We start from the raw sequence: 27,206 nt of genomic DNA on the forward strand, positions 1-27,206 counted from the left end.
GGGGTCTCTGTGCCCCTGCCTCGAGGAACGAGGGAAATCGAGGCGTCAGGGGCTGGTGCTGGCACTGCCCCTGCCCCACGTCTCCGGGCCGCCGGGCGGGTGGTGCTCACATAGCTGTACCGTGACTTCGCCAGGGAGATCAGCTCCTGGTCGCCTGGGGTGCACATATTCAAACCAATGGGCAGCATCTTCTTGAGCGCAGCCACGATGAGCGAGGTCTGGATAGAGTACAAGTCTCCCCTCCGCTTCGTCTTCTTCCGCTCCTGGTCTTGTCCACCGGACTAGGAAATGATGTTACAACAAACAGGCGTTCAGAGCCTCCGAAAGGCACTGCTTCGTCTGACAGGCAGCCTGCCTCCTGGCGGCCCGCCAGCACAGCCAGGGCCTCACTGGGTTACGCAGGGCAATCACAGGAGTGTTTCCAACAAAGGAGAACCAGGGGGCCAGTCAGCACTGCCCCGAGGCTTCTCCTGGCAGACGGGTGTGCACACAGAACACACCACGACACACAGCAGTCACCCACGGTACCCTGCACACTCACTTCTTGACCACATGAACAAGCAATAGCTGGCAAATCGACTCCAGAAAATAACGGAGACGCTTTGGATTCAGGAAATATGTGCAAGAGCACTGTAGCACTACGAGGGGACTTTAAAAAGCCAGTGGAAATGTTTCCCCGTGAACGTTTTAAACCCCTCGCTCCCCCTCTGCAACCGTGTGTTTTCAAGGCCGGAGCTAGTGTTTAGGAGCACTGGCAGCCTATTCTAGCCCCCCCTGCACCCCACATGCTCTCTCACTGTGGCCCCTACCCCGTTGCCCCATGACACACAAGCAGTGCTCTTTGGAAAAAGGAAAAATCCCATGAGTCAGAATGGATGGGTCTGGTTCTTTGTGCGCTTTGAGGGTTTGCTGGGGGGTAGGTCAGGGCCAAATCGAAGATGAGAGATGAACTCCCCAGTCCCTGTGTGGGTGGTCCATTTTGCACTTACAGCCCCTCCTCTCGGGCAGAGAGAGTTCGCTCACTAAAGCAGCAGCTCTAAGAGACGAATTCAATGCACGGTTCCTGGAAACCCCAGGCAACGAATTGAGGGCCTTCAGCATCCAGAATACACGGTGGCCACTGTCGGCTTCCAGGAGAAGAATGCTTCCTGATGGAAGGCAATGAAAGAGCCGAGTTGACCCATGGGCTCCTCTGAAACTACTGGCCCTCAGCTGCAAGGGCACACCTGGACGTGGCCAGTCCAGAACGGAGAGAAAGGCCTGAGGGCCCATGAAGGAGAGGATACTGGTGCGCACTCAGCTTTGCTTTCGACCTCTGCCCCTGGGGTGTCTGCAGCACGGTGGCCCCATAGCTTACAGTGGCGCGCTGACACAGTGTTGGGGGGGCAGGACGTGGGCACCCAGACCACCCCCGGAACCAGCACGCAGGAAAGGCCTGCGGCTCTCAGGTTGGGACAGAGTGAAGTTTTGGAAGGATTGGCTTCCTCAGCAGAAACACTGGGTCAGAATGAACACTGCCTTGGGGTTGAGCTCTTTCAATGACTTTCCTGCGTGCGGAAGAGGCCTGTCTATGAATGGGCACTTACAAAGCAAGCACGGGGCTTCTTTCGTCCACCCTGGGGTGCTCACTGTCGCAGAAACCACAGGGAGGCCCCTGAGTGCTGGCTGGCCACGCCAGGCTGCAGGTGCGCTCCGTGCCCATGCTCCAACACAGCGAGCACTCCCCCCCCCCCCAGGGCAGCAGGGGGCAGAAATGAGTGAAGTTCGGAGAAGGCAGCGGCTGGTGTTCAGGAGCCAGCAGAAAGGGACTGGTTTCCTTACAAGGTTTCCCATCAGAAGTACCTCTCTAAATACTGCGTCCGAAGGCAAAACTCATCTGTCCTCTGAATTACCCTTGGGCATTCTTCATATCATTCCACCAATATTAGAGACTGCTTTTGTGCAGGTAAGTCATGCACCAATGTGCGCTAACCAATGTCTAATGTCCGTGGTCTTGTGCAGTACACGAGCATACATATGCAACATGTTACTCGGGAGATCTGATGGCAGAATCTGGACATATTATTTTTGCTCGCTCTTTTCTGTCGGCCAGCTCATGTTGTTCTAACCACGGAAGGAAAAAGAGGCACAGATGACACAAAGCCATGGTTTTGCTGAACCTTTCTGCTTGTTCGGACAACCCTGGGACATTACCAAATCGGTTTTATTCACGAGAACGGAAGGCTCAGAAAAGTGTATTCATTTTCCTGCGGTTACACAGCAAGCTAGAACCTGTGCCAGCACCCAGCCCCGGTGTACCCTGCCATAGCACCATTTTCCTTTTCCAAAAGATGGGTCTGACTTGGCTCCTTGCCACAGAGTGCTTGGGACCATGGTGGCAGACACATATTAATGAAAAGCGAAAGTGAAAATCTATAGCAACCACCCAAAAATTGTCTTGGTATATTTTATATAAAAACTGATGGTTCTCTCCTGGGTTCAAATCCTTGAATTTAGTCATTGGAAAACTCTCTTGTTGCATCCTGGGAACCCTGCATAAAGGCTGATCACGTGTCATATGTGAAGGACTGGGACCACTGATAGGACTTCTGAGTCTGGCGTGGCACAGTGGAGGAGTGAGGCTCTGGGCCCCTCGAGCCTTGTCAGTTGTCCCCATCTCTGCTAGTGTGGTGACTTCTGAGAGGGCAGCTTGGGGAGAGGACAGCAGAGGTAGCAAGGAGACCTCATCCCTGGCTTCCCCATTCCAGGAGTGGGTGGTTAGGCCTACATTCATTCTTTGACAGGCAGTTGTCTTCCCTGAGGGCCTCTACGTGGGGGAAGTCCATCATGTGTGTGCGCGCGCGCGTACACACACACACACACACACACACACACACACCACCATCACCCCCGCCCCCCACCCCCACCCCCCCGGGGATGACAGTACTGGGACAGAACAGACATGTCATGCATTTGAGCAGTACCTTTACTTGCATGGCCTGTGCGGAAAGACACAAGAAAAGAAACGGGGAGAAGAGGCAGTCAGTAAAAGCCGGGGTGCAAAGCACAAGGCACCACATGTTAGTCACAGTTTCTTAGCTCAAGTTTCCCAGCCAACGCAGCAGACATGGAGCCATTCTCGAAGCCAATTGGCTGTGGCATGAAGAACAAGTAGGGTTAAGATGGAGGTTAATTTGGCCCTCCTGGACTTCCCCCCAGACCAAGCAGCCACCTCTGCAGGGAGGGATGCCGTTTCCAGGACAAGCCATCCTGGGCGCAGGGCACACAGCGCCACGGTGGTCTTCAGACCCAGCCACCCACACACCCATATGAGTTCGCTAGCTGGACAAGCTCTCTCCCTCCCACCTCCCTCTTTCACTCTGGTGGAGTTCAGGACAATCTGTCACGTAATCAAATACCACAATTTCCATTCTTTCTTCCTCCCACCGTACTTTCACCTCCAGTAGATCTGTGGCTACAAAGAGCGAGTGGGGGAGCAGAGATAAGGGGCAAGGCTTATACTTCTGCTGGGGGTGGGGGGCAGCCTTTCTTAATAAGAGTCCTCCACCAATACCTAAAACGAGTCAGAATTGCCTCGTAACACACAAGACAGAGTCTCTTTCAGGGTGTGCTGCCTTCTTCCCCTGCCTTTCAGCCTCAGCGGGTATCTTTCCGTATACCTCAGGTCAAAGGGCCCCCGCACACACGACGCCTTCTAATTTCATTCGTTTCCTGACATATTGTAGAACGCATGCACTTCCCTACTGCTAAAAACACTTTCAATACATTGGGAACACTTTGTTTTTTAAAAATAGAATCTTATAACTTCCTATTTATATAACAGTTCATTCAAGGAATCAGCTACTAAGTGGACGGTCTTCGATTCAAACCCACCCATAGGTTCCTTGGAAGAAAGGCCTGGTGATCAATTTCCTTGGAACACCCCAGGAAGCACGATTCTACGCGGACACACACATGGGCCGCCAGGAGTCAGAAGCAACTCGGCAGCAAACGGCTGTGCCTTGTTTTGTTACTTCACTCACTGTGTTTCCCTGATAGTTTACAATCAGCGTTTATGAGCCAAGAGATGGTTCTAAGTAAGGGAGCGAAAGGCCAAACACCGCATTCCATGGCATGGGGGCGGGGGTGGGTGTCATCACTAGGATTGGAGTTACCCAGTGTGGTGTGCTAACTCCTGGTCTCCCCGCCCCTCCCCGGGCCTTCTTACTCCACACCAGACATTACAGAATGCCAGCAATGGTTGCCACCAATGTTAGCGGCAGAATCATCTGAGATGCTTGCAAGGTGCTAAAATGTAGTGCTTCTTAGATGAAAAAATCCAACAAAATTGTTTTGCAAAAACCTTTCTATGTTGAATGACAACAGTGTTCAAAAGTGTTTGAGAACACAATTAGTAACCGAGTGGAAGGCTTTTTAAAGAAAACGGTATTATTCCTTTAATTATTATTTTATCCGCCACAAAGTCGCAAATACTGCTTACACCACAAGTAGCTAAAATGCCTGAAGATTTGAACAACGTCAGCAACTAAAACAACACTGTGTGCTTTTATCGCACACAGTCCTGTGGCTGCAGGTCGGCAGCCTCACTGCCCCTGGGAAGTGAGCACAGCTCTGGAGGGTCCCAAGGCATTTAGCTCGGGAGGCATGGTTTACCAATAGGCCAGCTAGGTTTGCCAATAAGGCTCTGGTTGTTATAACTACCTGTGGTCACCTAGCTACACATGAGGAACTCCATGGTTCAAACTGCCTTTAACCCCGGCTAGCAGTTAGCCCCCTTTCTCCTCTACCCCCTCGTGGCTCTCCCAACAAGACCTTGACTCTTCCCAGATGCCGCCAAACTCTGTTTGCCCAACTAGCAGGAAATGTACACTCTCTTGTAAGACCTTGAATTGGTGCCTGCAGCTGTGCTGTGCCCCCCAATACCGTTACCCTCCCAACGTCATGGCTAGCATAAACCCTCCCTTTGAACCAGCCCCCTATTTTGAACTATTAAAAGTTTGGAATTTCTTGGTTCTAGATCGAGAGGTTTCCAGGTACGAACCTACTCTCGATCCAGGTGTTTAATAAAGGCTTTAATTATTAAGATGGTGTGGTTGATCTTCCCCATTTATAACACCACCTACGGGGATAATTTTATAAAACTATTATTATTATTAATTTTCTGGCAATACCACCTGGTGTGGTCTACATCCTGGCAACCCCCACTGAGACCAGGGAGTGGGGCAGGGCTTGACTTCACGCAACTCAGTGCTCACAGACTGCATGGGGAGGGCTCCTTTCAGGCTCCTGGGCAGAGGCGAAGGAACCCTGCCTTGTGAACGTCTTGTTCCCACTGAAAGGGTCAGTGATGTCAAGACAAGTTCAACAATGTACTTCAGCGTGAAAGGTGATGCTCCAGAAGTTCATTTGAGAATGAGAAAGCAAGGGGAGGACGGGGCAGTGGGAGAAGGGGAAAGAGTGACAGTTATAGGGAGAGGGGGAGAGAGATGGAGCGAGGGACAGACTTGACCAAGTACAAGTATAAAGGGAATACGACGGAGAGAGGTAGGTGTGTGTAGGGTGGGGCCCTGAGAGAAAGGGGAGAGGGAGACACAGAGAAGCTTAGAGCAAGAGGAGAACTTACGTCGCTAACGGAATACCCTTGCAGCACCCAGAAGGTTACTTTCTAAAACATCTCCTGCCCATTTTCAACACACTGAGATCAAGCTCCACGGGGCTGAGCGGCTTTAAACAATGAGGCACCTGCCTGCCTCCTGCATCATGGCTCCTTTTATGTCATAGTATTTTACCCTGGGCCAAGGGACTGGCATTTCTTGGGATGACCATATTCTAACTTACCATTCCCCTCCGAGGACGTTGCTGCCATTTTTTCCAGAAAACAAAAAAAGTTTAAACACAAAACAAAACAAAAACACTTGCTCAGCTTAGTTGCATTTCGTGGAACACATATTTGCAAACTGGTGTCAGAGAAATAAACTATACCTGAGCCACCCTCCCTCCTCACCGCCCCCCCACCCCCAAGCCCACGCCCTCCCCAAACCATCGGTTTTAACTGCCAGAAAAGTAGCATCTCTTTCAATGGACCTTCCATCCATCCAGTATGAACAGGGCCCCGCCCACTGTCTATTTCCCCGCCCTCTTTCTTTGGGCAGCATGTGCAGTGTCTGTGAGCATGCAGCATTCAGGTACACATACGTCCACAGAGACAGCCATACGCACCGATGCCAGTCTCATTTACACAACAACCAAGAGTGCAGACAGAAGCACGCACAGGTGGCAGGGGCCCACTGGGCTCGGTAGTAGAGAGAGTATCTAACTGCAGAAAGGCACGGGTAATGGGAATTCGACTGTATTCAGGACAAGTACCCCTTCCCGGCCCCTCAGTACGTAGATTGGCATCTAAAGAAGGGCCAGAAATGGCCATGAGAGTTGGTTTTCATTAGAGGTATGGCAGCTCCCTGCTGGAAAGAATAGACTACACTTATGCAGTATTATTTAGAGATTCTATATACAATCTTTTTTTTTAAACAAAAGGGTGTCTTAATGCTGGGAGAAACCGGGTAATAGCCCAAACTCAATGTACAGACTGGGAAACTGGGGCACAGGATTGTAACTGTCGACTAATATAGGCCATCTTTCTAGCCTACAGCTGGACTATGGGTAAGACTTAGCTTCTTTTCCATCTCTAGTGTTCATAACTACTACACGGCGAGTCTCAACAGACACAACAGGTACAATACTTACTAGGAACAACACTTATTAACCAGCATTAACACCTAAGAAGCATCGATGTATTATAACTTGGATCCTGTGCCATATGGCTCAGAAAGAATTGACATACGTGTCAATGGTAATGGAAATGCCATCGTTTGGCCCTGTAGACTACTAACCTTAGCAAAAGAGGAGGCAAACAGATTCCGAAAATAACCATCCCTTACAACACAATCAAACCTTTTCCTAATTCACCGACAGAAGTGAGCTACGTGCCGGGTTAGTTTGTTAGTAGGTTAGTTCTTCTGTTAGGTCATCTCTCCTCAAATGCAAACCCAAACACTCTGAGCATCTGTTCATTAGAGGGTTGAATGTCTTTGCCATTCCTGTTCATCTGGGAACCAGATACTTAAAACAGTGTCATTTTTGCCCTGACAAAAACCAATGGATGCGAGCTGCTTTGGTTTGTGAGCCAATAAATCCACGCAAGTTGAAGCCAGTATGGAATCTGCTCGGGAATTACGAACTTTCTGTAGGTGATGGCTGAAAGAAGACCATGCAGAGGGGACTCAAGATCATCGAGATGTTGTAGGAGTAGGAATGTAAGAGATACGATGACCTTGGGTACCTCACGTGAGCAGCTAACGGGTTTGCCATCAGTTGGTTTAAAATGAATTTTGGAAGTTCAAGTGAATAACTAAAGGGAAAAAATCTACCATAAGTTTCCTATATAGCAAAGATTTCCTCTTGAATGGGAATATGTATTTCTGATGCGTTGTTTTTTATATGTGTATAATTTTAATCAACTACATTCTAGTAAGCAGTGTATACCTGACTATAAATTCCAACAACCAGCTGGCTGGAAGAAGTGTTTGTGTCAACATAGCCAGAAGATGACTGGACTGGAAAGCTCGGAGGGGCTGCAGCTGGCCAGTGCGAGTGTCAATTTGTGAGGTTCCAGGTGCTAAGGATGGCATTTTTGGTGCCCTATGGCCCCCTTGTCTGTAGCTCCACATCCAAGGGTCCTCCCTCACAAAGGATCCTTTGGAAAGATGCCCCACTAAGGGCTTTGCTACAAACCCATGATCCCCAACTTTCCAGAAGTGATAGTTCACTTCTGAGGGTCCCCGCACACATTCCTCCTCCATGTTCCTCAACAGCAGCAGGGGACCAGTACTCCCAGCAATGAGAGAGATACATAGCTCATGTACCACAGGTCATGTACTTGACATAGAGAGTCAACCCTCATGGAGGCACCCTTCTGGGGGGATGGCGGGGGCGGGGAAGAGTGAGCTACAACAGCTGGTAACAAACCATCGTTTAAGGAGGCTTTACTTCTGTGTGCACACTGGAAAAAGCAGGTCTGAAAATTCCCTCCAGTCAAAATAACGAAGCCTCCTTCGGCAGAGCGGACTCAGGAGGCAACGAGAGACCAAGTGTCCTCTCTTGTACGAGGGGGCTTGAAAAAGTTTGTGGAAAAATTCCGTGGTCCCTTAATTGCCTTTTGCACCATCTTTTTGAAGCCCCCTCCTAGCTCCTCCGCAGGCTGCTCATTTGCTTTTCTTTCAGACAGATGGTCCAGTGTGCCCGCTTTCAAACATTTCCTGCAGTGAGATGAACAAATGTTTGTGTTTGTATTTCTGAGGGCACCTGACATGGAAAATGGACGTAGGCATTAAGAGGTCGATGCTGCAGAAAGCAACCAGCTTTGGGGTGTCCAGATGGGAGGAAAGCAAGCACAACTTAAAAGTGCACGCTGCTCAAATGTTCAAAGCCACCCACAAGCAGCTCTCGGAACGTGTAGTTTGGGAGCTTCACCACACAGGAGGTGGTTCTTTTTAAACTCACTGACAGCAGCTTTTCCTTAGGAACCCTCTCAAATGCCTTCGCAAGTCTTGACATGTAAACATTTGTCACGTCCAAGCAGCAATTCATTCACAAAATGTGAAGATCATGCTTACTGGAGAGCCGTTTCTTCTAGCTCAATCTCAAAGAAACAAGAGTGGAGGCCATTGCCGACGGTGGCGTGGTCAAGGATGCAGTAAAGAGCCAATCCCAGCAAAAGATAAGATACCACCAAGTCACGGCTCAGGGTCAAGGTTAAAGAGTCATTGGAGTGGATTTCTCAGGACTTACTTTTGACATCTTGCTTTTGCTGTCTCCAGTTAAAAACGCCAAGTTATTAATTTCATTTTGAATCACAAAATTTTGCTCTTCCCTCTTGAAGTTCTAAGTGGGGCAGGGGAATAAAAATACCAAACATTACAATAAAGTTTGCCAAGACCCGTACCTCTGAACCCCTATGACCTCTATGCCCAAGGCCTGTATGTGACCTTACATGCGATTTGCACCACAAGATGAAGACCTCAGCCACCATGCGGAAGAGTTGGTCAGAATCAGCATCTGGGTTTTTGAGCCAGTTAGACCTGGATTGAAAAGTAAATATTGAAAATTCAGTAGTGGTGAAAATACTCATACCCTAAAATTATACCAACATTGGTTACACACATTGCTCCTTACGCTTGGATATAGGTATGTGCTTGGTGCTTTTTGAGAAACCTACCGCGATCATTCCCATAGTTATCTTAGCAAACATGTCAGGAATCACTGTTTCAACACCGTCCCCTGTAGGCTCTTCTCTTTTCTTTAAACTGATGAGTTGATTATGTCTTAAAAGCTTTGTAAAGTAGTGGGACCGGATCCTCTCAAGGCTAGCAAGATGACATAAATCTTAATCATGATGACACCTGACCTTGACACCGACATAAATACAAGCCTCTGAACTTCCAAGTACTCTTTAAAATTTTTTTTTAAATCCCCCCCCCCCGCCGCCAAGTATTCTAAATAAGTAGTTCATGTCCCACTTTGGAAAATTCAAAGCCAGCTTAAGAATGAAAAGTAGAACACAATGTGTTTTGTTTCATGAGTTGAAGTTTCCCAACAGGGAACACATACCGATGCCCAGGCCTTCCCCCCATACCTCTTGAAATGGCTTGGCACTTTTCCTATACAATGGTACATCTCATCATTTAAAAATAAAGCCAAGTGGGATTAAGGTAGTGTACAGTAGCCAAAAGGCTCAATGATAGATTTAAGTCAATTTCTAGGGAGTCATCTTACCCCTAATATATCACACACTTGATAATTCAACATTATGTACTTATACACATATAATTTTGTAAGCATATATGTAACCGATCATTTCTCATCCCAACATTTTACATGTATAATTACGACATTCCTCATGCTGTTCAATCAGCACTAATTTTCACAGTTTCCCATCATCCTTCACAGAGCTCAGTGCCCTCTGAGTAATGGGAACCTCCCCCCCCCCCCACTTGGTCCTTTTGGTCATAGTCTTGGTAGCTGTGAATACACTTGGGCATCTATACACTTGCCACTTTTAGATAACGCATACAAGCGGGCTCCTCTACCATTTGCCCTTGCACAACAGACTCCGCTTAATGTTTTCCAGGTCCGTCCCTGTGGCAGCATGGGTCAGACCTTCATGTCTCTTTATGATTGAGTCACATGCCACTGCAAGTACACACATTTCGTTCAACTACAGGGGCTTAAAAAAGGTTATGGAAAAATTGATGAAAAGATAATGCAGTTATTTCTACAAACTTTTAAAAGCCCTCTCATATGTATCAGTTTCCCACCATTTGGCTACCAGGACAAGGGCTAGGATGACCACTGGTGTACAAGTACCTGTGCATGTCTTCTTTTAATTTTTTTGTTGGATCCTATAGGTGGCAATTCTTTAACTTGTTGAGGAACTGACAAACTTTTCTGTAATGGCTGACCCAATCTACAATTCCATCAGCAAGCAAGCCAGGTTCTGCATTCTTTACAGTCGCACCAATACCTGCTGTGTCTAGTTTTTATACTCAGTCTTCTAGTGGAGGAGCAGTGATAGTTCTCAAGTTTTGATTTGCATCTTCTTACTGACTAATGGCATTGATCAAAAAGATACTCATTGGTCATAAAATTATATTTTAAAAGGGCTGGGTGAGTTGTCATGTTCAAATAGTTACGAGGAGTGACACAGTAGAAAGTAAAGCGTCTACCGTAAGGCATTCTGGTGGCAGTCCATTAGGCAGTGGGCTGCTAACTGCAAGGTTGGTGGTTCAAACCAATAGCCACGCCTAGCCCCTGTGGAAGAATGCTGCAGCTGTCTGCCCCCGTTAAGATCTATAGTCTCAGAAGCCCTATACTGGGTCAGACTTGACTCACTGGCCATGGGTTTGGGTATTGTTTTTTAGGTTAAAAAAAAGAGATTAAAAAACCTGATGTTTCATGGTGTATGCAAAAAGCCAATCTAAGTTCAAGAACATCTGACTGAATTGCCTTGGATGGGCTTGGGACCTCATCCCCATTTTCAGAGAGCATAAGGTTTAGGAAAGAAAGATGAAGACTCACTAAGTCAAGACCATTTCTGGATCTTTCATTTCCTGGAGTTTTTACTGCTCCAGATTCTAGTCTTAGGAACAGACAGATTCTAGTCTTGTCTAACCTTTCACTGTCCACTGCAGCTAGCCTTCCCTTCAAATGGTAGATTACCCAATATCTATTCTCCTCTTTTTCCTTACTCACAGAACCTCATTAAAAAATCATTTTATTTGGGGCTCGTACAACTCTTATCACAATCCATATATCCATCCATCGTGTCAAGCACTTTTGTACATGTGTTTCCCTCATCATTCTCAAAACATTTGCTTTCTACTTGAGCCCTGGGTACCAGCTCATTTTTTTCTCCTCCCTCAATGCTTCCCCCTCCACCATGGACCCTTGATAATTTATAAATTATTTTGTCATATCTTACACCATCCGACATCTCCCTTCACCCACGTCTCCACTGTTTGTCCCTCAGGGAGGAGATTATACGTAGATCCTTGTAACCTGTTCCACCTTTCCACTCTACTCTTCCTCCACCCTCCCTGCATTGCCACTCTCACCACCGGTCCTGTGGGGTTCATCTATCCTGGATTCCCTGTGTTTCCAGTTCCTAACAGAGCCCCATTTTATTTTATTTGAATAAAATAGATCCATTTTATTCAAATCTAAAGAGCTCATCAACTAGGCTAGGTGCTAGGCATATGCCGTGTCACGGAGTTCTAGTCAGTGAAATGAAAGTAAAGGTGTTAGATGCATCACCGGAGAAAGCTTTCTAAAAGGCCCTCCGATAGCTGCAAGGGACTCCCTGTCCTTTTCCCTTCTACATTCCCATTTCCTGGCTGGACTTCTAATCGGCACGTGGCAGCACAGAGATGACCTCGGCAAAGTGAGCCGTTGCTAAGAATGGAAGGCGAGGGGAGCAGGGCCTTTCATGAGGGGCAGCCATCGGTCTCTGGCTCCTCTCTGCACTTCTTTCTCATGAAAGAGGCAACTTCCAACTAGCTTAAGTCACTGGACTCAGGCTTTCTGATTAGCAGACAGTGTCATTCAAACCACCCCCAGGCTTGACATTAATAATATTTTTATTTCTTTCACATTGATTTTTTTCAGGAGTGCCTTTTCAAGGTCAAGTGTCGTTTGATCAGAGCTTCCGGCTGCTCCTCCTTTAGGGTTTGTGTTCACGTGGGTTTTGCAGATTTGCGCTTTGCCTGGAGTGGGAAGGGGTGAGGGCGCCATTCTGTCAAGGCCAAGTACACAGGGAACAGAGGTGGCAAGAGGTCTAAGAAGAGAATCTTAGTAACAAACATTTCCTGGCCAGAGGAAGGAGAGGCTTTTGATCCTTTTTGCCGTCCCACAAGATTACATGTAGACTCTTTGGGCCTAGGGAAGCTCTTTCCTCAAGGTCAGAGTGATGGGCGTGAAGAACCAGCTCATTAGATGTTTTTGCTTAGGCTCACTCACAGACTCTCCTCACCTCCCCCTGAGCAGACAGATGGTGTTTGTAGACACCTCAAAGATCGGACCCCACCTACGTTGCTCGTATTATCTCTGCATCATACCCCTCTCACCCCGCAATGTTGCAAATGGGCTCACCTCTTCCGGGTCCCCTGTTTCTCATGTAGTTTTCTTTTCCTTCACGATTTCAGCACTCGATCCCTTTGGAGGGACTGAGCTGATGTGCAGGTCGCTCCTTTGTCGTTGTTGCAAGTATGTGTGGGAAGCAGTTCTTCACACGTACTACTTACTGAGTGTCGTTCGTTCCTTAAGCTGTACCCTCATCACTACCATCGGCAGACTTTCCCATCACCCTTCACGGAAGTCCAATGCTTTTAAATAAGAACTCCCTCTCCCCCCGCAATTGGTTCCAACTCATAGAAACCCGATGCACACCAGAATGAAACACTGCCCCGTCTTGGGCCATTTTCATACTCTTCTACTAAATGGTGGACATGCTGTCAGGAGACCAGTCCCTGGAGAAGGACATCATGCTTGGTGAAGCAGTGGGGCAGCCAAAAAGAAGGTCTTTGGTGAGATGGGCTGACACAGGGGCTGCACCGATGGGCTCTGGCACAAGAACCATTGTGCTGGCAGCACAGGGCCAGGCAGGGTTTGAACACAGGGTTGCTAGGACTCGGAACTGTCTTAGGATGTCAGTTAAGACAAGAACGCTGAACTTTGATGTCTCTACATCGCGCTACTCTAGATAGCCATCTCTGGAGGATGTGGGCACTTCACCTCCTCTCTACTGGACACTGCCGACAGCATGGCTATAGGTGAGGAGAAAGCTTGGCCTTCAAGGTGATGACTTGAGAATCTTCCATGAAGGTGGTGAGTGACGCAGGCCAGAGGAAGAAATGATGGAGCTAGTAACAGAAAACAGGAGGCTCCAAAATAGAATTTGGGGTGCCAGCGAGAGGAAGGGGAGTTAGATTCCCCTTTTTCAAAGAGCTAAGTTATCAGTAGAGGAAATAAAGCCGTGCGCCTATGAGCATGTCCAGGTCATCTGAGGTCAGAGCTTACTGCAGCTTTGCCTCCAAGCCTCTGGAATGAGATCCAACATGTGCCAGTCCCTGCATAGGATTTGCCTTGATCCCTTCGGCCGCCGGAGAGGGAGATTTTCAGCAAAGAGCACACTATTTAAAGTTTCTCATTTCTACATTCAGAGTATGTCTGATTCCCGGGAAGAAGGCGGAGAAGCCGGTCCTGCTCACAAGGCGGCTTTAATTTACCTTGGCTTATCACCTGGCACAGGTGCGTGTGGAAATGATTTGGCTTGTCTTGATCCCACCACACCTGGAGGTCATGCTCAGTCTAGGCCAGCTCTGGGCTGACCACGGACCACTGGCAGCCTGTCTGCAGCAAAGCGTTCCGCACGGGAAGAAACCTGACACAGTGCTGTGAGAGTCAAGGCAGGGAAGGAAAGCATAAAGCCCACGAGACGCAGCAGGAAGAGGGGAGACAGGCCTGGCGGCATCCCTAGGAGGTGGACAGGGATGGGACCATGGGGGTCCAGGGAAGGTATGGGAAAATGGGGCAGTGGGGGCCCAGGTCTTTTAGATGTCTACCAATACCATCCTGTCCAGCGTTACTTGAGAAATGAGGAGAGGCTGTGAGCCCCAAACACGGGATGTTCTTCACCTACCGCTCTGCCTCCGAAGAGCGAGCCTCAGCACACCTACAGCGTGGCGACTTTCCTCTTAGCATAAAGGTTTAACTCAGCCGGGAGAACTCAGGCATTGAAAATGACAGGCCGGCTGCCACATTTATTTAATGAGCTGCTACAGGAGGGATGAGTCCCGTGGGGCTCGAGACAGCAAGCTTAAATCCAATCGCGAGGAGTTAAAGACATGAGCTAAAAAGAGCTTCAGTGGCCTGAAACTGGAACACAAGCGCACAGTATGGCAACGTTGTACCTCCTACCAAACCCCGCCCTTGTATCCCTGATACATCCTGAGAGGATGATGAGAGGCAGGAAATCTTCTCCAAGGAAAAGAAAGTGGGCATATATTTATTAGCGAGGTGCAAACAGTTGATGCACATGCCTGGTAACCGAAAGGTCGACTCTACTCAGAGGTGCCTTGGAATAAAGGTCTGGCACACTACCCAAGAAAACCAAAATCAGCTGGCGATAATCCCAGAGAGTCGCAGTTCCACTCCGACATGCACGGGCTTGCCATGGGGGAGGTCGAAGCCAGAGTCACTGGCTGGTTATTGGTTCACCTTGTTGGAGGTCAGCCAGAGGGACCTCTAGGTAGTACCCTTTTGGTTGAAGAGAAGGGCCAAAGCAGGTAAGGCATGCATGCAGAAAGGATGCATTTCTCAACAGAGCTCATAGGACCACACGCTCCCTGGGGTTCAGAGAAGAGCAGATTGAGACACGTACATGAATGAATTAATGATGATCCCGAGGCTCTCTGACATTGCCACTTTTAGCAAATGTCAAACGCAGTGTAAGTGACACGCCTGGTCTCGCGTCTTGATTGTACACAGTGACAAATGCAACTGAAAAACTATTCTAGAAACAACTTTACTTTGATTTTTATTTAGTTTTCACCTCTAACGCTGGACGAAAGTCGTATCCTCTGCGTTTACATAATTTCGCTATAGTTTGTCATAGATAAGCCAACAAATGCATACACAACATATGTACACACACACACACCTAATTCCTATCTGGAAGAGTAGGGTTTCACTCAAAAAGTGGGCAACATACTCCTCAAATATCCACACATCTCAGTAACTATAATGGGGTCGCCTAAAAATGGAACTTTCTCAAGTTTCTGCGTTAGGGCTCTAAAGGACAGAGCACGGGTCTCTAATCTTTTGTTTTAACTTCAACATCCCATCCGTGCCCCGTGTAATTTTACTCATGGCCCTAGAAGCCTTCACATTCCATTTAGCTATCTACTACAGCCCCATCATAGTTATGGGACCAACGACAAACCCACCGAGTTTGGAGAAAGTGCGAATGACATAGAAAAGGCCGGGCATTAAAATGCATCACCTTGCCTAAGTATGACACCGGAGGCTTCCTGCTTACCACACTCTGTATAACAGGAGGGATGGTGAGCCCACCCAGGCAGGGTGCATGGTCAGGACCCAAGGGAAGTGACCATCGTGTCACCGTGAAGGGCTGAAAGGCTGGGCGGGGCAGAAGTTCAGATCTGGGGCAGCTTTCCTAATGGACTGAAGTTGGAAGCAAGTCGAGAGGGAAGGGAACAGCAGGTCGGGGCAAGTTCATGATGTGTGCTTTTCCCACCTCTCTCCTTTATGTTGCTGTTGTGGGTGCTGCCGAGTTGCTCCCACTCAGGGCTCCCCTCTGCGCACCAGAACCAACCCTTGCCCAGTCCTACGCCATCTTCAGAATTGTTCGCATGGCTGGACCCACAGTTGCAGCCACTGTGCCAATCATCTCGATGAAAGTCTTCCTGTGTTTCGCTGCATTTCTACTTTACCCAGCATGATGTCCCTTTCCCCTCTTTTTCCAGTTACCAGTCTCTACTGATAACATCTCCAAAGTATCTGAGATGATGTCTTGCCCTCCTTGCCTCTAAGGAGCATTCTGATTGTGCTACTTTCCAGGACAGATTTGTTTATTCTTCTGGCAGCCCATGGTACTTTCAATATTTGTCACCACATTTCAACGCATTGATTCTTCAATCGTCCTTATTCATTGTCCCATTTTCACATGCCTGCAAGGCAATGGAAAATACTGTAGCTGGGTCAGGCTCATGTCCGCTATCAAAGGGACGTGCTTGCTCTCCAGTACTTTGAAGATATCTTGAGCAGCAGCATTGTCCAATGGACTATGTCCTGTGCTATCTTGATTACTGTTTGCATGACTTGTCCCATCGAGGTAATTCAATATCCCACCATTTTCTGGGTGTACCAAAAAATAAACCACAGCAAATGATTTTACCTCTTAAGAAAAGTATTTGCACTATAATAATCAGATGATGGTAATAATAATGTGTAATTTTCTCCTTGGAAATGTTTCTAGAGCTACTGAAATGTTACATTCATAAAATAGTTGATAAAAATATTCCTCTCAATTGGCCCATCATTGAACCACAGGGTCCAATGGTAAGACATGGCAGGCAGTCAGAGACTGTCATTTTTAGTGTCTCTATTTTTGGCAGGAAATTCTTTAGTTTCTTAGTTGTTCGGCCTGTTTTCCCTTAGCTTTCCTTTTCCCTTTTGTTAGCACTGGTTTTCTCTGAAGATTTATCAATCTTTGCTGCCTTTCTTTGGCTTTGACTTTTTGCAGGAAGGAGCCAATGTAGCTGACAACCTTGAGGAGCTCCTCTGTGTTTCCTCCATCACCATTGGTTTGGCTGAGCTCATGCCATTGTTGGGCATCTTGACATTGGGGAGGGGGATCCTGGGTGCTTGCAGGTCTTGGTGCACAGAGAGCCTTCCAGAAGATATATATATATATATAATGTATATTTATTACTATATAAATATACATTATATATTTATATATAACATGTTATGATATGTAATAGAATACACACAAACACACACACACATATATATATAGTTGTAATTTTGAGTTGTGTTTCCCATCTTTCTCCCACTTTATGTAGGACCAGAAGCCCTGGGCCTGCAGTTAGCATACCGACTGATTAAGGATTGTGTAAGAATACCGCCTTGACATGCACTGTTCCTGATTTTAAACTACGTAGTATCCCCCTGTTCTGTTAGAACTACTGCCTTTTGGTCTATGTATAGGTTCTGTAGGAGCACAATTGTTCTGAAATTAAAATTCTTTGCAATATTATTCCTAATTTGTTATGATCCACGGTCCTTTCAGTCAATGAAACACAGGTCACTCACTCACACACACACAGACACACACATCTTTCTGCTAATCTCTGCTTTCAGGCAACGTCTATGGAAACATCAGCAGTGCCTCTCATTCCATGCCCTCTTCTGAATCCATTTTGAATTTCTGGCAGGTCCCTGTTAAAGCACTGCTGCAATTGTTCTTGTATTATCTATCTTTTACAATATTTTTCTTGTTTGGCACGTGCAGTAATTTCCACATTCTGTTAGATCGTCTTTCTTCGGAATGGGCACAAATATGGGTCTGCACTAGTCAGTTGGCTAGATAGCTGTCTTTCAAATTTCTTGGCATAGACGAGTGAGCACTTCCAAGATTGCATGTATTTGCTGGAACATTTCAATTGGGATTCCATCTGTTCCTGAAGCCCTGTTTTTGCGAATGCCATCAGTGCAGCTTGGCCTTCTTCCACCATTACCAGCAGTTCATGGTCACTGCTTACCTTCCTGTAGTGCTTGAAGGCCAATTAATTGCTTTTGGTTCAGTGACTGTGTATTCCTTCCAATAATAAAGAAAGGTTCCTGCATGGTTCAGTATTTTCCATGGAACCCTTTGGGGTTGTCATTTGAGACTTGGATTTGTTCTTTTGCCCTGAGGGATGCGGATGCTGAGCATGTTCTTTCCTTTTGGTCTTCTGACGGACGGCCTTTGCACACTTGCTGTAAGACTTTGTCTTTTCAAGCCACCCTTAAACATCTTCTCTCTGCTCCTTTGCCTCGTTTCTTTTACAGCCTGTATAGGATGGCATGTGTTTGGGACATTATGAGAACACACTATCATGGACAGCTAGTCTCCTAGAACCCATAGTTCCACCTTTGTACAGTCGTAAGGGAGCCCATCCAATACAGTCCGAGAACTCTATCAACTGGATACAAGAACGAGGCTGACTTCCCTGGGTCTGTGGCTTGTCTGGGTGGAGGCTGCATTCATTCGCAGCTGGATTGGGGCTTTGAACACATCTGGACACAGGGTTGGGGAGGTCTGAGGGGTGGCTATGGTGGTCAGGTGTGTGAGTGCCTGGACTGTGGCTGGCGATTGTGGCACTGGATGCTGCTGCCCTTTTTGAGTTGCCACTTCTTGATCATGTGCAACCAACACTGTCCACTGGAGCAGGGACTCTGTGGACCTGGCTGGTGCTGCCAGCGCTGGTGGCAAGAACAGAGGAGATATGGCTGACACTGCCTTGCACTGGGGGGTGAAAATACCCCAGTTTTAGCGGCTCCACATGTCTCTGTCTCACCAGTGAATCCAATCTTTTCTACAATTTTGAATGTTGTTCCATCGTTTTCTCCCAATCTAAGGCCTGATAGTGTGATCTTGTCCACGGCCATTGGTCACGGTAGGCAGACACCATTTAGTTCTTCTAGTCTCGGGGTTCTGAAGACTGATGTTTTTGCATTGCTTATTGGCCACTGGTCTGATGGTTTCCATGGGTCTTCACTTTTCATCATTCTTATTTCTTTGAGACAGAGACCAACTGTGGCACTGTAAGATAGCCATTTATGAGCTGTTGAGACACCAGGAGAAACTCATCCAAACAAGATGTAGAACATGGCCCTTTAAGGTGACCAGATTTTCACATTGGTAAAGCGGGACACCAGCGGGACACCATTGATAAAACTCATATCCGGGAGAAATAGCCACATGGCAGCCGAAAACCGTATACCCTAGCTTGTCATGCATTCTTTCCAAAAATCGGGACTTTTAAAAAAAGCCATGGGATGCAGGAAAAATTGTTAAAAATTGGGACGTCTGGTCACCTTACAGGCCTTGTCAGCTAACCTTGATGTGCCCTAGTCTCATGGTTTTGAAAGACTGCATTACCCGTAAACCCTATTCCACTGCCATCTAGTTGATTCGGATAGGATAGCTGATAGTGTCCCTGGATAGGATTTCAACGATTCTAGGTCTCTATGGGAGTACATAGCCTTATCGTTTGCCTGTGGAGCAGCTGGTTCAATTTTATCATCCCCAAAGGTGATTTCTTGCCCTTCTCTCTCTCTCTCTCTCAAAAAACAAATAAAATCTGACCTACCTACTGTCTCCCAAACTAGAAAATTTGAATAAGCTTTAAAAAGAGACCCATTATCTGACAGATTCTCTCACCCTTCACTGTTACCACCCTGGTCTCAGCCACCATCATTAAAAAAACATGTTCCAAAAAAGTATTATGGTAAAATACAGGTAACATTTCACACTGGTGACATATGGTACATTAACAGTGTTGAACCACCACGTCCACATGGTTCCAGAGGAAACTCCACACCCATCAGTAGCTCCATTGCCCTTCCTACCAACCCCTTGGAAACCACCCGTTTCCTTTTCCTCTCTCTGGATCACATCAGCCGCCTAATGGGATCTTTCTGAGGCTCCCAATCGCCTCCTTACTCCCTTTGTTTTCACTCTACTACCAGGTCCCCAGACTCTCTGGTGGAGCTGTCGGGTTAACGGCTGGACTGTGAGCTGCGAGGTTCAAACTTACTAGCTGCTTGGAGGGAGAAAGATGAGGCTATCTGCTACCACCAAGGTTTAAAGCCTTAGAAACCCTGTACAGGGTTGACATGAGACAGAACTGACTCGATGTCAGGCCTGTGTGCCCGCCTCCATCCCAACACAGGGCTCATGAGTGAATCGAATCACATCACTAATTCGCAGGAAACCTCCAAGGACCTAGCTCACGCTGCGTGAAAGCCAGAGTCCCTTTAGTGCTCTTTCTTTTTGCTCCCAGGCAGCCTCTCCTCTCCCACCTGTCACTCTGCTTCAGCCACACCACTCTCAAGATCAGCACCCCCCCTCCCCAAACCCCATCAACATCCCCAATAGACGCCTTCCTATGGGCTGCACCGGCTACGCCATCTTTCTGGGATGCCCACTTCAATGCCACTTTTTAAGTAACAGCCTATTGAAAATGGAGATTCTTTTAATTGTTGCAGAGACCTTACTGGCTTCATTTGAATTGTACCATTAAAACATTTCAACTTAAATTATTTGACCATTCCAGCCTGTGTACCACTGTTCTTTCTCATTGGGAAGCCTGGTTTACCTGTCAAGAGTCCGCAAGTCTTGTTCTCTGGTCTTTATAAATTTCTCGCGCAATAACTACAGGGCACAGGGCTCGCGGACTATGGTTTGGAAAGATGACACGACTGTTACACCCTCTTGCACCGAATCAAAGAGTATGTGGGGATTTATCATCACTTGCATTGTTTCACAAAACTGAGATTCTTAATTCCCCTTACCCTGCTCTAGATGCCAATGGACTTGTAGGTTGTATCTGTCCTCCTCCCCCTTGTGAAGGAAAGCTCTGTAGGGCAGAACGTGTTTCTTTATTCCCTCCTGGCCCCCCAATGCCTGACGTGGTCTATTAATATATGTTGAATGGATGAGCAAAGGAGCAACTTCTCACCTGGGGCCCCTGTGAAGATGAGGGGTCCATGCCATGGGCCACACTAAATCATCAAAGACAGCACCGGCACACCAGGCAGGAATTTGGGAGGGAGAGGATGTGACCTTTTCTCTCACCTATAAAACGACTTGCCACCACCTTCCCATAATGCTATTCTGTTGCACACATTGGCCCTAGAATGGGCAGCCTGGCTTCCATGGTTTCTTCCGTACCTGTTGTTGTCCACGTAGCGAATCAGCATGGGGTAGAAGGCATAGAGGTCCCTGCAGAGCACCGCGAACTCATCCAGGATCAGGAGCTCTGCCTCCTGGGTGTCCCCCTTGCTGTCGGCTTTCAGCTGCTCCTCCTCTTGCACTATCTTGATGGCCTTCTTCTTCAGCTTCTCCAGAGTGGGGATGAAGTGGCTTCTCAGTAGGTCTGGCCTGGCCTTGCTGATGATGGGCTGGACATACACTGCGTTTGGAAACAAGAGGCTCTCCTTCGTGACATTCATTGTGACAACCGATACCAATGAAAGGAGAAATACTGAAAAGCGAGGCTGTGGAATGCATCCTGTGGACCAGCACTTACACCCCCTCCCTGTTCTTCCCCTTGGCACCTCCCTCTCTCTCTCATACAGCCACTGTTGGGGAGGCGGCAGAAGGTTCCTAGCTCTGCTCTGTTCTTCTAGGTTCGGGAAAGCCCCTGCCACCCTTGACCTGCTCATGCACATATGGGGCATTCTGTACCTCTGAGAGCAGTGGTTTTTAACCTGTGGGCCCAATTCATAACGATAGCAAAATGACAGTGATGAAGTAGCAACGAAAATAACTTTTTGGTTGGGGGCCACCACAAAATAAGGAACTGTATGAAAGGGTGGCGGCATTGGGAAGGTTGAGGACCCGTCTCAGAGCTTTACAACAACATTGTATCACTTTACCCAACATTGTATCGCTTTACACAACATTGTATCGCTTTACACAACACTGTATCACTTTACACAACATTGTATCGCTTTACACAACTTCCATGTTGCTCTTAGTCCTTCAGCAGGTCATACCCTCCTTGAAGAAAGTGGTTTATTCACAATAACCAAGGCGGTCCTGAGCCAAGAGGAGGCGCTCAACCCAGGCTTTCTGGTTCCTTCCTAGATAAGTTTAATTTTAAAAACCCAACAACCGAACTGCAGCTCAGGACACTCAAGAACTGTCAACCTGCTACCTGGAGGTTCCTCTGGGCCCAGAGGAAGCCACCTGGTTCCAACTATAAATTAATGGAAAGGAAGAGACAAGGAGTAAGTGGCACTAGGGTTTGGGGCCCGCATAAAGATAAGAAAACCTGCACATCTTACTCAAGTTTTAAGGCGGAATATCCCAGTTGTTTACTTCAGAACCCAGTGATTTAATCCACACTAAAGATCAGAATCAGAGTGACTGAATAACCAACCAACCAACACACAAACCCCCAACAATGTAAATGAAGGGAGGGACAAGTCGATTTTATTTACTATTTAATGAAAGGTGGTGGTGGTGGTGGGGGCTTCCAAGATAGAACCACATTTCCTGGCAGTCACCATGTAGTCGTGAGAGAGCTGAAAGTACAAGTACCCATGTAAGCCCATGGGGAAAAGGCGGTAGTGTTACCTGCAATGCGCTTCATCCAGGAGGCCTCGTCGATGCCCAGGTTACTGTTGAGGATTTTCAGAATGTTGCCCAGAATGACGCTGAGGTGCTCGGAGGTGACCTGGGTGCAGCAGGGCCCTGTGCTGGGGGGCAGGTTCTCCGTGCCCCGCTCCCACCAGTAGGACAGGTAGTTGCAGAGCATGGGCAAGATCACTTCGATGACGTGGGGCATCTCGGTGTACCGGGCCCCCGACTCAGCCAGGTCGTTGATTTCCTTCATCAGACCTTCTAGTTGGGGGATGTCGGGACACATGTCCTCCACAGTGTCTGGCATCCCCAGGACTGATCGAGAAGAGCACAGGAAGAATAAAGGGACAGTTGGTTCAACCTCTCCCTCTGCCCTCCCCTGCCTTGGGTCCTTAATAAACACGTCTGTACCAGGGCTTCATTAGTGGGCACTGGGTGGGAGGGAGCTTCTGACATCCAACTGCCTGTGGAATGATCGCAGTTTCCAGAGGCTGCACATCTTCCTACATGCCGTACCTATTGGCACCGGGTCTTGGTGACCCTATGCAGTACAGAGCAGAGCACCTCCATAGGGTGTCCCTGGCAGCAGTCTTTTCCCGTGCAGATCCCCAGGCCTTCTTCCATGACACGGCTGGGGAGCGATGGGTCCAACTGCCAACCTCTCGGGTCATAGTCTAATGAAACCTGTTCACTAAGCTCCTGAGCTACTGACTGTTGCTGACCCACCCTGCGGTTTGCTGCCTGGGGGCAGACTCTGCCGGACCCAGCAGCCCATGGGAGCTGAAGGACTTCCAGTACATTCACTGTTCCACAGAAGTGAGTTGAACTGAGCCCTCTGTACTGCAGTATGGACTAATTAGCTGTTATATTTCTTCATGCTGTATAAACACACACACACACACACACACACATATATATATAAAATCATGAGTGTCCTGGTTCTATTTTCCTAGAGAACCCTGCCTAACACAAGGCACATTTCACCCATCAAGATGTGGTTCAATGCAGAAATCTGCACTGCTCAAAAAAGGAACAAGAAAACCCTCCTAACAAACATCCCTTTCTCTGGCCCGAGAACATGATTTCTCATGCAGTTGAAATTTGGGGGGGAAATTGCACATGTTGCCTTTGGATTTTCAACAGAAGTTGTCGATGACCTGTGGTAACCTGCGCCAAGATTTCCTGTCAGTCCCTGGAATCTTTTTGCTTCGCAGAGTTTATTTATAAGGAGCAGTGATTCAGTCCTATCTTTTCTTTCAACCCAATCATTCAGGTCACTTCACTTAACAAGGACAGACAGGATGAAGGGGCAACAGACGGACCGGAACACTTAATTCAAGGAGAGTTGTCAGGTGCAAGAACCAGAAACAGGCACAGCCAGAGGATAAGCTGCTCTGCTTCCTGCCTCCCCTAAGATTACGGACCCCATTCTCTGCAACAGAGGGGAGAGGAAGAAGCCACAGCTTTCCTGATAGGGGAGGACCTCTGGGACCTACCTTGAAGATGACCAGAGCTCTGAGCAGGGGCCTGGCTGGAGCAGTTGAAAATCACAAGTCCCAAAGCCTCAATGTGCATCCATAGCTAACTGCTCTCTGCAAGCCCTGGGTGAGTCCAGGGAGTTTTCTGGGGAGGCAGAGCATATGCAGACTCCACTGTTGGACACAGTTCTCAAAAGTACCAGGCTCTTGAGGTGTTAGGGCATCCGAGAAGCCACAGGAAAATGGCAGATGTGGGAAATTATTTTTTTATACTAGGTGTCAAATACAGACTGCATGACTTCTAAGGTTAAAGCAGACTCTTTCACATAATAGGCCCTTTGCCTCTTTTCTAGATTTTAGGTCCACGGGAATGGAAAAGTTGATAAATAAGAAAGAAGCTACAAAATTCTATAGCCTTTAGGGCTATTGGGACATAGACAGGCTTTCTACTCCTGTAAAGAATTCTAGTCTCATAAACCCACAGTGGACGCTCTATTCTGACCTATAGGGTTGTTATGAGTTGGAATTGACTTGATGGCTGTGTGTGTGTGTGTGTGTGTGTGTGTGTTTCCCCCTTGTGTTTTAGGCATATCGACCAGTAGAGAAAGGGTTATTTTTCCCATGGTTGCACTTCCCAGAGCAGGGAAACTGAGTAATGTAACCTGGCTGTCTTTGGAGGAATGAACCTACCACTCAGACCTGAGGCCCCCAAGTCCTGCATGTGCAGTTGTGGATAGTGGGGATGGATGTACAACATGGTGAACGTGATCAATGACACTGAACTATACACATAAAATTGGTGAAATGGCAACATTTTGGGACACTCCCCACCCACCCACCCCCGGCACACACACATATACAAACCAACCACAAAGTTGGCTACTCTCCCAGGAGCCTCACTGGCAGAGAGCAGTGCCAGTGAGTACTTCTGGTTGCCATCATGATGGTATTTTGTTGGGGTAGGGAGAAATTGAAAGATCCCCCCCCACCTTGAGAAGTCAGGAATGGACTACTGTCTTTCCCCATCCAAACTATGTTAAAGGACTCATAGCAAAGAAGACAAAGAACTCTGAATCCCTGTCACAGGGAATGACACCGGTCAGACATGGTGCACTATCATTTGCAAAGAACAAGCCTGTCCTGCCACTTGCAGCGGAGGCAGGTATCTTGAGTGACATCAGCATGGGAGGCTGGGAAGAGTCACTCACATAGCTGTACTCTCAGAGTAAACAGGACAGGGGTGTCAAACTGTCTGTGCTAGGGCTCTACTCACCGAATAATGCCAACGATTAGATGCCATCTCATTGTACAATTATTTGCTGTAAGTTTATAACGAGAAGGGCCAGGTGTGTGTGTGTGTGTTAAATGTCACATAGACATCATCATGGGCACTTTGCCCCTACTATGCAAGAAATACACAGAACTGCTGGGGATTGCTGTGCCCAATTCATTATAATGACCTTCAAGAGTTGTTTATATGTCCTTGAGTGGAACAAACATTTATAGTTCAGAAGATATTTTGTACTTCAAATGCCACATAATAAATCCATGGCAGAATGAAGCCTGCCACGTGAGCCAACGGGAAAACCACCTCAGCTGGGTCCCGTTAGAACAACACACCAGCGCGTTGAAGGACACATTAGATGACACTGCCATTGCCTCGAAGGAGCCTGGATGGCACAGTGGTTAAGCACTTGGCTGCTGAACTGAAGGCCAGTGGTTTAAGCCCACCAGCCGCCCTGTGGGAGTCTGCTTCTATGAAGATGTACGGCCTTGGCAACCCAAGGGGGAATTTCTGGTCTGTCCTATAAGGTTGCTGCGGGTTGACAGTGAGTTGACAGCAAGGTTTGGCTTTTGTTGTGGTACTTTCGTCAGTGGTTCTCAGACGATGGTCCTCTGACCAACAGTATCAACATCATCTGGCAAACCATTCAAAGTGCAGATTAAAAAATATTATTAGTTGGAATTTAATATATATCATACACTTCTGTGTTTCAAACCACGTTAAGTAGAATTGCACAATTGTTTCCACAACCAGTTTCCAAACAATCTTTTTCTACCTGGACTCCTTGACATTGTCTCCCTTTTACCCCTCACCATCACTGTACTCCAGTCCCCTGAACCCCTTATTCTACCTGTTGTCCCTCTAGGTTCATATACTAAAAAAAGGAAAAACATATAACACAGCTTCCAGAGGGTGACCTCCATTGACACAACACCGCTGAGATGTCAATATTATCTGTATTTTGGTTTGTATTGCTCGGGTTTTGTTTGTTCAGCTTAGACTGTATGTCAGAGGTGTTATGCCGCTACAGACTCAGACATCTATGGGGATGGGGATGGAGGGCAGGGGACACGGCAAATTGATCTCTGTTTTAACAAGTTCTCCAAGCCATTCTGATGCATGCTCGAGTTTGAGAACCCTTGGGTACGAGTCTAGCACACACTTCCCTATTGTGCAGCTCTGCAGATCTTCAATTCACAGAGGGTCGTCTCCTTGAACTGCAGTGGAGGGGTTAGCCCAGAATTGTTTCTTTTCCTTTTCTGGTCAAATCCACTATAGAGACCATGGAAAGTACACAGACCGGTGACTAGGATGCATTGGCTAATCCAGTTGTCAGACTAATAGACTACAGCGAGCCATAAATGAAGACTTGCCTAGTTTTTGGAAATTGGCATACAGCAGTGTTCAACCATCTCTCGGCAGACGCTAAGCATTTACTTGTTATTTATAAAATGTTTCAGAAGCTCACAGGGCAGTGGATGACTAAAATGGGTCATTCTGCTGGCGAGGCTTCAAATGCAATGAATAGAGGTGTCCGATTGACTGAAGGCTTGTTAAGTCACTTCCTAAGGCATTGCTAAACCACAGACTCACGTCATTTGTCACTACCCCCAGGGCATCCACTTTTTTCTAAGGAATAAAGTCTACCTTCTTAGAGCCCATTAAGCCATCCATCATCTTTGCTGGAGGGATACTGCTTGCACCAGAATACGTATTCACGCACTCACTACTTTTCAAGAACCGTTCACTCTTGGCTGATTAATCCAACGATGAAAAACACAGGACCAGGAGACTTAGGTATTAAATTCCACACTGCTTCACTAAATGACGTCTTGTGCCCTCCATAATCATAACCTTGTCTCTTCCTTCCTTGTGGAGTATGCATTGAATGACACTGAGGTGTGACTTACCGTGTATATACTCGAATATAAGCCAACCCGAGTATAAGCTGAGG

General features: G+C 47.4%; 1 protein-coding gene across 1 annotated transcript in view; it reads right to left on the reverse strand.

The window, feature by feature from the left end:
• The window catches only part of RYR3 (ryanodine receptor 3), a 418,103-nt gene that overhangs the window by 44,463 nt on the left and 346,434 nt on the right, over positions 1–27,206 (reverse strand). The window contains exons 66-71 of the mRNA XM_075532282.1: positions 22,484–22,804; positions 21,074–21,314; positions 9,050–9,137; positions 8,848–8,940; positions 2,964–2,978; positions 111–281 (exon numbers count right to left, since the gene is read on the reverse strand). Of these exons, the coding sequence (XP_075388397.1) occupies positions 111–281; positions 2,964–2,978; positions 8,848–8,940; positions 9,050–9,137; positions 21,074–21,314; positions 22,484–22,804 (929 nt within the window). The remainder of the gene's footprint in view (positions 1–110; positions 282–2,963; positions 2,979–8,847; positions 8,941–9,049; positions 9,138–21,073; positions 21,315–22,483; positions 22,805–27,206) is intronic.

The sequence above is a fragment of the Tenrec ecaudatus genome, chromosome 14 (assembly GCF_050624435.1).
Source record: "Tenrec ecaudatus isolate mTenEca1 chromosome 14, mTenEca1.hap1, whole genome shotgun sequence".
Taxonomy (NCBI): Eukaryota; Metazoa; Chordata; class Mammalia; order Afrosoricida; family Tenrecidae; genus Tenrec; species Tenrec ecaudatus.